This window comes from Ascaphus truei, chromosome 1, assembly GCF_040206685.1.
Source record: "Ascaphus truei isolate aAscTru1 chromosome 1, aAscTru1.hap1, whole genome shotgun sequence".
Classification (NCBI taxonomy): Eukaryota; Metazoa; Chordata; class Amphibia; order Anura; family Ascaphidae; genus Ascaphus; species Ascaphus truei.
In genome coordinates this window covers 405,697,999-405,710,725 of record NC_134483.1, presented here as the reverse complement: position 1 = coordinate 405,710,725, position 12,727 = coordinate 405,697,999, and the positions used below count along the sequence as shown (strand labels likewise).

Here is a 12,727-nt window from a genome sequence, read left to right as displayed (position 1 = left end):
TTTGGTAGAAAAATGTGGGGAATCTCTTCATATTCTGTTGACTGGCTTTGGGTTGAAGGTATATTTTCCCCCCATGGAGAACATGTATTTGTTTTTCAGCAAATGTTAAATACTGTACAAATGAGTGCGATTGCTTGTCTGGCACCAGTGCCTAATCCTCCCTTATTCACTCCACTGTCACACAGTGCACGTGAAGACAAGATCATGTTAGCACGGCGATTGTTCTATTATAGAACATTGCCAACACACTCTCCACTGATGGTGGTAAGTCGCAGACGAGCATTCTGGGTAGTGACATGTAACTTAGTACCCAGTGTGTCACTTAATTTCCTGTTGCATTATTCCGCAAACATCAAAGGTGCAATCCCACATAGTCTGCAAATGTAAGTTCCTCTGAATGGTGAAGTATTTGTCGATCAAGGGTTTTCTTGACCCTAATGCCTGTCCTTATCAGAGAACCAATAAAGTTGTGGGAGAGGGCACTTGTTGAACATACTGTGACATCAGACAAAGGAAGTAGCCAGAAGAAACCAGCCCCTCCCAAGTCTAACTTAAAAAAAAAAAAGTCAAATTCTTGTTAGATTTGGGTAAGAATGGTATCAATTACGCAGATGAGACCCCGAGGACATATCACTGGAATTGCTTCGCTTTGGTCCCAGGAGGGATTGCCTCTTTAAGAGTCTCCCTCATGAATGGGGACACTTGGCCAGTAAGTTACAGTACATCCTGTTCGAGTTTACAGTTGTATCCAGCTTGCACCATGTGCTTTTGGTATTACCTTTTTGGGACAAAGGCCTGCTTGTGAGACGCATGGATGCTCTCATGAGTAGAGCTGTATGAAACTGTCCCTTGAACACAAAATATCACAATCTGTCTTGGATCCTGCAGAGAGTGAGTACTATTTAGTAGAGTACTGATTTGACTCCCAAATCACTCCTTTATACAACATGTGGAGACATACCTGTGAACACACTTAAGATTCCAGGACAATAAGACCATTTGAATATATCCTTTCGGAAGCCCTATTTCAGGGTCTGGTGTGAATTTTGGTGAAACTGAACAAATGTCAAAATGTTCTGCGCAAAACCATGGGTACATTTTGGCACGGTTCGCAACATGCTGTGAAAATGTTGTACGTCTCACCACCTGAGTGTTTATTTACTGTTTACTGTGTTGTCCTTGGCATCCCTTGGTTACACGAGACCACACACACCTATCACAGTGCTGCCCTTGGTAAATGCTGAGTTTCACTTGGCTTTTACACCGACTTTGAAACATGGATGAGTGAGTGCTTAGACTGGTTATTTGGTTGAACTAATTAATTAAATGTTACGACTACAAAGGGATGCAATATGGCGGGTTTAAAAATGGAAACAAATCGGTTACTGTTTAACTTGTTTGAAAGAGGCATTGCCCCAATGCAAATGAAACTGTTTACCACTGTAATGAACCTGAATGTTATTTCCACATCGTACTTCATGGACATAGCAGTGTCTGCGGGCTATTCCAGTTTTAGTTACACTGTTCTTTCTACAGATTGCCTCCGCTTTCCCTCTCGTCTCGACCACATATTTATTATGAAATCGTTCATTAGTTCTCTGTTACATGAATTAATTAAGTAATATTTTCTAGTGGTTACTTAAAAATGGCAGCTCTTGTAATGTCCCAATGCTAGCTGCTTTATTACACTTTACTGAACACCTCTGGATGTTCCTCTAACCAGCCCATGGCAGGAACCGTACCTCATTTATTTACACTTGTGAAACTTGATGTTGGGCATTTCAACCTTAAATTTATGATAGAGCTGTTAAATTATACAGATGTCACAGCACGTTTAACCTTCTTGTAACGCCAAATAATTTTTAACCCTTTGCCACCAAATTGGCTTGCGACCCTGGCTGAGTGACTGCATCTTGTATTAAGATATACAGCTGAAATGTAAGACAAAGAAGCACAAGATTATTTGATGGTGCCCCCGTATCTGTAGAGAAATAAAATAATGCGTGTGGTTTACTTTTGGGATGCTGGACTTTATTATTCTCCCCTAGCCTCGGTACAGCTCTGTGTGCTATATTTAGACCCTGGAGTTGTGAGAGCTATGCTGCTCATCGCATGAGATAAAGACATGTTTATGGAGAGCTCCTGTTTGACTACAAATTGGAAACTGATGTCATTCCACAGGAAGATGATAGTGGGGGTGGGGGTGGCGGGACTCTTTAATCTGACTTGCTAACGTCAGTCATTGTGCGATGGCTGATAGCCGTTTGTTTTTGATGTGTTGTTATTGAAAGCTTTTCAAGCAAATGGCTATTCAGCTTCATATAGTTATGCAATTGTCTCTACTCCATTTCAAAGCTGTGAGATATTCTGGATAGAAAACCATTTTAACCTGCCTACAGTACCTCCAGCATCTCTTTATATAGCACCATCCATGTGCACAGCGCTTCACTGCCGTTACACACATGACAACATAATAGAAGCCATAATGGGAATAAGTGCTATAGACATCAAAGTAAAAATTAGGAGTAGTGCCGGCCCCGAAGAGCTTACAATCTAAATGTCTGTTTTATGGTTGCTGTATTCTGCTAATGATCGTAATCCAAATAGGATTAAAATGCACCCTTATTATTATTATTTTTTTTTTAAAGCAATCCCCACAGATGACCAATACTTTAATGCTACACTTGTTGAGCGAAGATATAATTTCAAAATCGGGACACTATATTCCGTGTCACGTAGTGTTATTACCTGTGTTATTAGTATTACTACCAGAATCGGCTTTCTTTCATTTGGGGATGGTGCTGCGCCCTCACTTCTAACTAATTCATGTAACTGACACAGATACTCCACACGGTACGTTATGTGAATGTCATACAGGTAACTCAAGTGTTAATCCACGTACTCAAATATACCTGAAAGGCGTGATCTGTTTCTACATGTACTTCTCTGTGTCAAAGGCCCCTTCTGGAAGCAAAATTCTCGCTGGGCCAAATTGTGAAATAAATATATACATTTTCTCACTTTTGTAGGTCTCCGTTTTGGATTCAAAAAGAAGCATGAATATTGGAATCTTTTTGAAACAATTCAAAAAGTAAGCCCTTTTTTTTTTGTGTACCTCTGAAAGCTGGAATGCTTTAAACCTCAGACCAAAATGGCCTAGTATCAAATCAATGCATTAGTAACCTTGCATGTTATTTATCATTTTAGTTGTAGGGAGGTTGGCAAAGCATTGCAGAACAATTAATTTGCTGACCATTGTGGCAGTTAAGGCTCAAACATAAATAATCTTAAAACTGTTTTTAACTCTTAACAGGCAACATCCATTTCTTCTAAGTATTATATAGATATATAAAATCATTTTTTCTTGATTAATGTAATTCCGTTGTGCAATGCTCTCAAATGGATCCAAAATTTCAGAGAACGTTTGTTGTAAAAAATAATATTTGTGGAGCCCTATTATTACCCCTTATTCAATATGCTTTTCGGCAATATTTATCTTGTTCGGAGAGAGTTGTTTACCTTTCAGAGCATGAGGAATATGAGTTCACATCATATTAAGAATGGGACAATCACATGTAGTAGGCAAATAGAAGCCTGTAAACACTTTTGTTTTACCCTGAACATTTGACTTATTTGTGCCCTGAGAAAGTTGAATATTTTTCTTTTCGGATCGTGAAATGTATGCTTATTAATGCTTCCGCCAACAGATCTGCTGGACAGCTCATTGAAGACATTCGTCACGGAAAATGTGACTTGTATGAATCCGAGGCCCTTCAAGACCTTCTAAAGTTATCCCCGGAGGCAGAGGAGGTATGACTTTTATGCAGACATCCGTACAATGTCACGCATATTGTTGTGTATTTTGCACATACCACAGTTTGATATCCACCTAGGTCTACGCTGCCAAAAGAAGACGCTGCAGCATTCTTTGGGAATCCATTTGTAATACAGTGTTTTGTGGCGTGGTTACATGAGACAGAGGTACCTGATGCAGGTGTGAGAATAGGAAATGCACTTTTCCCACTTTTATTCAGATTCTGTTTTTTCCTACTCTAGTGCTATAACTTAAACCTTGAGTCTGAGTTGGTTGTGCTGGATCAGTGGTGCTCAACTACAGTCCTCATGACCCACCCCCCCCCCCCCCCAAACAGGCCAGGTTTTAAGGATATCCCAGCTTCAGCATAGGTGGCTCGCTCAATGGCTCAGTCTTTGACTGAGCCACCTGTGCTGAAGCAGGGATATCCTTAATGGTCAGGTTATATCCCAGCCTCAGTACAGGTGGCTCAGTCAAAAGCCAAGCCACTGATTCAGCCACCGGTGCTGAAGCAGGGATATCCTTAAACCCTGATTTTTTTTTGGTGGGGGGAGAGAGAGAGAGGGGGGAGAGAGAGAGAGGGGGGAGAGAGAGAGAGGGGGGAGAGAGAGAGAGGGCGGAGAGAGAGAGAGGGCGGAGAGAGAGAGAGGGGGGAGAGAGAGAGAGGGGGGAGAGAGAGGGGGGCTTAAGGACTAAAGTTGAGCACCACAATGGAAGGGGTTAGTTTGGCCGAATATTAAGTAATTGACAGGACATTATAAGTAGCCTGTTGGAATACACAGTCCTAGAGAATGCTGGAACCCCATTTAAAAAAATAAAAAATATAAAGGTGCCATTTTTTTACTATTCTAGAAAAAAGTGAATAATCATTTTCTAATAAAGTTTGATTTTAAAAGAAACGGGAGTGTGAATAAACACAGTTTTAATCTGAGTGTATCTACTCTAACCATGGTACAAGTCTTTCCAAAGCCCGTCTTCTGGAGATTCTCCTGATGCCCAGATGTGGGACTGACACACATGGCCGCCAACAGAAATCGTGGGGCCCGTGACAAAAATTTTGAGCAGGGCCACCCCACTGTCAACGATATTGCCCGCCACCCCACCCCCATTTCACACCTCACGAGCCCCCTCTCTCCCCCCCCCCCATCCCATGTATTTCTCTCCCTTCCGTCTCACCCCATCTCACTATCCCGCCTCGCATGTATTTCTCTCCCCTGCTTCTCACTCTTAATCCCTCTTTTCCTCGCTCACCCCCTCTGTCCTCTCCCTTCGTCAATTACCCCATGCTCACTCATTCCACCCCCCCTACACACAATTCCCCCCACAAGATATATACAAAAAAACTTCCCACCCCCAATGCAAAAAACTTCCCACCCCCCAATGCAAAAAACTTCCCACCCCCAAATATATACAACCTCCCCCCCAAATGCATACAAAACCCCCACCTACCCAATACCTACCCAATACATACATACATATACTGTACATATATATATATCTCTATATCTCCAATACATATAAAAATTACCCCAACCCCCCCAATACATATATATAAAAATCAGACTTACCTGCAAGGGGGGGGGACGCGTGCCGGTGCCTGCGGGTGGTGGCGGTGGTGCTGGGGGGGAGGCCGATGCTGCGGGGGGGGTGCCGATGCTGCGAGGGTGGGCTGTACGGGTGTGTCCGGCGGCTGCAGGACGTGTCCGGCAGCTGCGGGGGGGGTACAGGACGGCCATGTCCTGCGGGGGGAAGGGGATGGCTTTACAGAGGTGTCCCGCGGCTGCGGGGTGGGATGGCCCTGTCCTGGGGGGGGGGGAGCGGTGCAGCATGGGGCCCTGCGGCTGGTCACAGCAGTTGCCACCGGCCCCGCTGCAGGCACGCCGCTGCTCCCGCGCGCACCGGTGTGCTGCGGAGGGGGGAGGGATTGGCAGGACGGCCCGGTGGCAATGTGGGGTTAGGTGGCAGTGCTGCAAGGGGCCCGGCGGCTTGCCACAGCAATTGCCGCCAGCCCTGCTGCACCTGTCTCACGATGCTACTCCCACGCGCGCCGGGCCTCCCTCTCATGCCGGCGCGCCGGAAGCTTAACCTACTTCCTGCGCTGTGAACAGGGAGCCCGGCGCCAGGGGCAGCGGTGTTTTTTTTTTTTTTACATTTATTAACTGGCGCCCGGGTGGCCAGTACCCTTTCTCCCCCCCTCTTGGCGGCCCTGTTGACACATCTAACACCTTTATTGCTGGGGGATTTTTTAAAGTGCAGACTTCTGTTCCCTAGACTCTAAAATCCGTTCCTGCAAAGACTTGATTTGGTTATTTGATTTCTGCTCTCTCTGGGTGAGAATTGCCTCGGCTGGGCTATAAATGGGGTTTGTTTCAGGGAAGAAATGTGAACAACTAGGCAAGGTTCCTTTGTTACAGGCCTTTGTAACTAAAATGATACTTCCAATAACTTTTTTTCCCCAATGCTGGTACTTTAGAAGTACTCAATTCGCACTTTTTTAATCTTTAATCTTAACTATATTTTTCTTCTCCAAATCGTATAAAATGCATATTGCCAATAGGCGATAAACCGTGATTTCCTTTAATAAATTACAGTATCTTTTTTTTGCATTCCAAAACGAATCATCCTTTTGTTATACCATGTTAAAGAAGAGACCTTCGTTTAGCACCAGCATGTCTAAATCCTTTTGGTGTGCAATCCGTTGCTGCCCCGCCTGTCTGTGAAAGGGTTAATGCCAGCATATTACTAACCTATTCTTGGTGGAACTCTTTGCATTAGTAGAAGTAAAACCTTGTCTGCAGAATACCTTCTGACCTGTGTGGGCCGTGACTGGGGGAATGAATGGAACACGTGCATTATGCAGAGTCCTTAACCTAACATCATGTTTCATTCAATATGCTGTTATCTTTTAAATGACCTAGGAAATAAGGGCATAACGGTGACTTGTTCAGATAAGTCACCTGTGCATGTTCATTGTACGGTAGCATATGGCATTTTCCGTCCTAGCAACCTTGAAATCATACAAATAACACATACTTTCTCAGCATGGTGCATGCGTACATTTTTTTTCTTCTCTATTTCTACAGTTTTCATTTCCTGTTGTAAAGCAAGGAGGGGACATACAATCAATACGATAGCTGGAAAACAAAACATATCCTGCTATGTCACCCCATTTCACATTAGCTGTTTCCATATGCTCTTCACACCCTTTCCTGCCTCAAATGGCATCAATCCCCTTTCAGTGCCAGCGAAAAGTTATATTTTGAAACCCAAATAAATTATGCACCAGGGATTCTTGTATTTTGGAAACTTTCATTTGAAAGAGGGAACAAATAGTCTTAGTTACTACATACTGTATGGCAAATCCTGAAATTCACCGTTCCTACACTATAGTCTCAAACTCTAAGACACATGTCCTAGTTTTATTATTGCTGCCACCTGATGAAGGTTTCTGTGTAATTTGGATGATTTTTCATTCTATAGGAACTACTTTAGCATTAGGTAAGACCTTTTTTTTTTTTTAATTTGGACTAACAATTGATATTATAAGACAAGCTTTCGAGAGTTCTACTCATCAGGTCAGCAATTCTGATTGACAAAATATTCCATAAGCTTATCACAGATGTAAAAACCAAGATCATCTAAGGTAGAGAAGTATTGGCAGAGGGAATAGTAAATAAATACTATTAGGGCAATGAAAGAAACTAACACAGCTATTTCTATTTAATTCATTCTAACTACAAAAGAACTCCCATGTTTGTCAGTAAAAAGCTATACCAAGTTTTAGGAATATAACTCTAGTTTGGTCAAGGACCAATGTCTTTGAATTCGTGCCTCTATATTTGTCTGGTCAAGGGTTTCATATTATTTGCATGCAGGGACTCAATGTTCTCTTTATCTTCGCACAGTTTCAGCTCTTGATGAGCGATATCTTTCTGGCAAAAGTGAGAGTGGCAGTACATACAATTAGGGTTGCCAGGTGGCTTCTCTAAAAATACTGGGCACAATGGTGAAAGGTGTGGCGTGCTCAAAACACAGACATTCACCCCTTTCTCTCCCCTCTCTTTATGCTGTTTCCTCCTCTCCTTGGCCACACCCCCAGACTACTGTATTACCTAGCAGCAGCCAATCAGGATAGAGGAAGCTGCTCAGCCCCTAGCAATAGCCCTGGTCTCTCCCTACTCTGGGGAAAACCTGTGGCCCACCAAGCCGGTCAGGTCCAAAATAAAAGCACACGCATGCGCAAAACGTGTCAGAGGTTCCTCTCAAGATTCCGGTCTGCTAGCATGTTGCAGTGGATTCAATAAAAAAAATTAGCGACCCAGCCTCCGTTTTCCGGTTTTTGGAACGCAGTGCACCGCCTTCACTTACCTTTCTGGGACATCATTTCTAGAAATACAGGACAGTCTGGTTCAATACTGGACAGCTGTTAACACTACAATGCAATACCTGTATAACTGAGACCTAAGACGGCAACAACGCATCACCGTGGCTGTACTGCAGAGAGTCTTAAATTGTGGGATATAAAACATGAACAATAGAAGGGACTGTTGCTAAGTACTTGTATTTGTATGTGATTTTATTAGAAGGCGTCACAAAATGACAATAGCCCAAATCCCCAATACAGCTGTTTGCTGTTTAATGAAATGTAATTGATTTATTCACAATAAAATTAACCAACCGTTTGTTGGCTCTCTATTAACAACCTATTGTGTTGGGACCACACTCATCCTAGATTGCTGCTATTCATTTGAGGAAGAATAGTGAGGGGGCAGAGAACATTATTAGTGTTCATTAAAAAGCAGCACTTTCAATAACCTAACTGAATATTTGCTCCAGCCTGATTCCTTCTATATATATCCCTCACAATTATGAGTGCTGTTACTGTATTTGTTCAACAATCTATGCTCTTGGGGACGGATGAGTGGTCAAGTATGTTAAACTGGTCAAGTATGTTAAACTGGAAACTATATGACAATACTATCACACAGAGATAAAAAAAAAAACGCTAACGAGTATTTAGTCCTGGGTGTGCATATTGCAGGTTTCCCCCACCTAGCCCCACAGCCAGTGAGAAATCCTTAGTAAAACATCTGTATCCCTATGGGGTTTAGACCACACTAGCATCCTTTACGTGCTCCTATTTCAGTGAAGGCGTTGAGTGGAACCCTCTGTTCATTTAGTGGAGTCTTTATCGGGCTCATCACACAAATGATGAGGATGCAAGTCCTTACAACAATAATGATAAACACCTTTCTACATTGCGGTGCTTGGTGACTGCCAGCTTTGCCCCGAAGCTGATTCTGTTATCACCTCTGCCCGAGCCTACAGTATGTTCCTGTTCATGGTACTCTGCTTGCGTAACTCCAGATATTTGGGAAAGCGTTTATTATGCATTATATAAGTACAGGTTATTTATTAGCACACATGATGTATGAGTGAGAACACGTCCTCCCACTCTTCGTAGAAAAAGCAATAAATATTTTTGAACATTTTGTTAGCTGGCATCTCAAAATATACTGTGTATTGTTTGTGCATGACTTGGATAAACCGCTTTTTCAATACATGTACCCATATAGCTGATAAGGTAGTAAATCATGTAATAAACCCCATTGGTGCCAAATATCGTGAACTTGCCCACTCATAAGGTAGTTTATATATACAGTTCTATGTGGTTATGCATTTTACATTGTATCTGATGTTAACAGGCAATAACATGCAGGTATTGGGATTGCAAATAACGTCATGGTTTTATTTTAAACGTTTGCTTTGAAAAAAAAAAATATTTGTAATCTGGAAAAACAACTCTCACGGGATTATAGTGTTGAAGAAATTGGGAGTGTTCGACTATTCTATTAGGAGGTATTCTAGTTTCTGTTGAATAAACCTTTCGACAATTAGCAGTGGAATTGATGCCATTATTGTCAGGACATCTTCCACCTTGTTATACAGGTTATCTTTGTATTGTCTGATAATAGTGTACCTTGTCAGCTAACATATATTTAGAAGTACTGTACCTATACATCAGTATTTGCTGGTAAAATTGGCTCTAGTAGAAAATAAACACTTGTTTTTGTCCTTTTCTGTTTTTTTTTCCCCCCTCTTAGCTAAAGAAACTAAAAGCATTTAGTGGGGACATCGCCAAACTGTCTCTGGCTGATTCCTTCATGTATTTGCTGATTCAGGTGCCAAAGTAAGTACAGAAGCGTTATTAACTCAATTGCCTAAATTATTACTAGTGAAGCTACTTATTTTATTTTGACATTGAGTAACATCTTTTTATATTTAAGTATAGTATTCCAAGGAGTTATTTAGATCAACTTCTACACTTTGCTGCTGAATCCCATACTTTATAACTGGTTTTGCCTTTTGTTAGTTTACAAATTCAAGCTTTCATATTTATTATATTATTTTCTAAACATCTGTTAGAAAATAATAAAAATAAATATATATATATATATATTTTTTTTTAATTTATTTAAAAAAAAAACAAACCCTATTTCTGTACAGAATACATTTACAATAAAGTGCTTTTTGGTCTCTGTGTGTCCCGCATTCAGGAATAATGCAAAGTCACCTCTGTTAAAACTCTGCCCATGAAGTACAATGCAATTGCAGCACTTGATTCAAAGGTTACATCTGTGTATTATGTTTCTTTTTGCAGCTATTCTCTTCGGATAGAAGCTATGGTGCTGAAAAAAGAGTTTTCACCTTCCTATTCCTCTTTGTGCAAGGCTATGATGGTAATCAGACTTGCTACAAAAGGTAACTGAGAATGAGTAATGTTGATCTTGATGTATTGTCGGAATGGGCAGGGAACAGACAGGTTGAATACAATAAATAAGGTAAAATAGGTGTGGCCCTGAATTATCTATACAATTGAAGGAGTAATACTTTAAGATCATTTATGTTTATATTCAATGGAGCTAGTTGTAAATACATGTACAAAAGCGGCATTTAAAAATGCCAATACCCACCCTCAAATCATGTCATTTGTAATCGTTTGGTATCTGGCTCTGGCCTCATCATTTAGGGCAGATTATGGTCTGTCTCACCAGGAGTGTCCAGACTTCCTACAGTCAAGAAAAAGTCTTGTAGTATAAAGAGCGTGTAGAGATGGGCGACTTTTTCTTTGTGGATTTGGATCCGTCTCAGATCGGCTGGTTCCTATTGGTCTGCGAATTTCCACGGATCAGCCTCAAAAAGGGGGGATTTTAGTCTTTTGCCGAAAGTTTTTTTTTTTTTTTTTAAACATGTAAAATCCACCTGGCTGGCGCCTTAATAATCCGTGGTTGGATTTTTATCAATCTGACAACGGATTGTGGAATCCATGGATTGGCTTCTGAAAGATCCGTCCATATTGTATCCACTGGGTGTTGTGGATGAACCTGAACGGATTGAAACTGGAAGAATCTGTCAACGGAATTTCCAGGGCTTTCCCTGCAAAATTCAGAGAACGGATTGTGACATTTCCGCCCATCCCTACGCCGATAATGTATAGGAGAGTTGGTATTGATGTATCTAATATCTCTTTAATGATTGCAGCATACAGCTGAACAGGCTGTTCTGGAATTTTGTTTGTTGCTTGGACGTATTAGGACATACCTCACTATGGGCACACATAAGAGCTTTTAGTAATTGGTATAGTTTCTGCACTAAACTACTCAAGACTCCACAAGTCTCTTGCGTAGACACTGGTAAGGTGTTTGTATGTAACATAAAACCTCAATGTACATACAGTATACAAACATGCACCATCTGAAGAAATGTGAGCTCTTCACATGGCACATATGATCTCTGAAGAGATTTTGTGTTTATCTTTTGATAGGTGTCGCTACCTACAAAAGACTCTAATTAGACTTGAATGTTTTTTTTTTTTTTTTTTTTTTTTTTTTTCTAATCCATATTTTCATTTATTGCTTGTTGCCTTGGCAATAGTAAACATGCCCTAATACTTCACATGAGATTTTTGTTCATTCTTGCCTTTTTTTTTTCCTCCCGGTACATTATTAATTATAGAAAAAAAACCAACAAATGGACGTTTAACGTTATAGATGGTAGAAAGGAACCACTTTTGTAACTAGAACGTTACCTTAAGCCAGAGGTGCACCCCCTGCCTGCTCCCCCCCCCCTGCTCGTGTCCGACCCCCTTACCTTTCCTCCGTCATCAGCGCCATCATTTTGACTCTGCGTTGTCATGACGACACGGTGCCAGAAGCCGCTGGAGAGAAGGTAAGAGACATACAGTACAAAGGCCCCGCACGCTCCCCCGGCATTTTATTTAAATGTTGTGGGGGAAAGCGCGGAGCCTCTGTAAGCGCTGCGCCCCCCTGTTTGCGCACCCCTGCCATAAGCTACATGTGTCGAGGTGTCTCGATTTTATTTCAGTATTTGATTTGCCATGTATCTTTAGCATGAACACAATTACTTGGGTGGGTAGTAGGACTCATTTGTTCCAAGCCTTATCAAATTTAAGAGCACACCTACTCCTGCACCTTTAGGCTGAGTCCGTGGTGACTCAGCCCGTGCGGAGGCTGAGGGAAAGCGGGTGCTTTCCCTGGCCTTGTTTAGCGCGCCGTCCGGGGGAGGGCCAGTGACGTCACGGAGCTGGTTCGCCCTCATTGGGCGAACCGCTCACGTGACCGGCCCTGCGCTCCCATGAGTGCGCAAATTTAAAATTTTCCTAATACCAACGCTTCCGCATGCTTGCGGAAGCGTGTGCAAGCCCCTACTAAAGCCGCTCTCATTGCGGCTGCAGGGGCTCACTGGTAAGTGAGAGCGCGCCTCAGCGCCTAAGCGCTGACCATGCCCGAGGCCTTAGCCATTAACTGCTGACCAATGCAAAAAGCATTACAGGTCTTTGTGAGTGATGCAGTTACAATCCCCTTGGGGGCACACACCACATTTTGTTTGGGT

The 12,727-nt window shown here is 42.1% G+C and overlaps 1 protein-coding gene across 2 annotated transcripts in view; it reads left to right on the top strand.

Annotated features, from left to right (window-relative positions):
- Positions 1-12,727, top strand: part of FHDC1 (FH2 domain containing 1) — a 52,400-nt gene that overhangs the window by 26,335 nt on the left and 13,338 nt on the right. For both annotated transcript variants that reach the window (XM_075613279.1, XM_075613273.1), the window contains exons 3-6: positions 3,030-3,091; positions 3,708-3,810; positions 9,919-10,004; positions 10,476-10,576. In XM_075613279.1, coding sequence (XP_075469394.1) covers positions 3,030-3,091; positions 3,708-3,810; positions 9,919-10,004; positions 10,476-10,576 — 352 coding nt within the window. The remainder of the gene's footprint in view (positions 1-3,029; positions 3,092-3,707; positions 3,811-9,918; positions 10,005-10,475; positions 10,577-12,727) is intronic.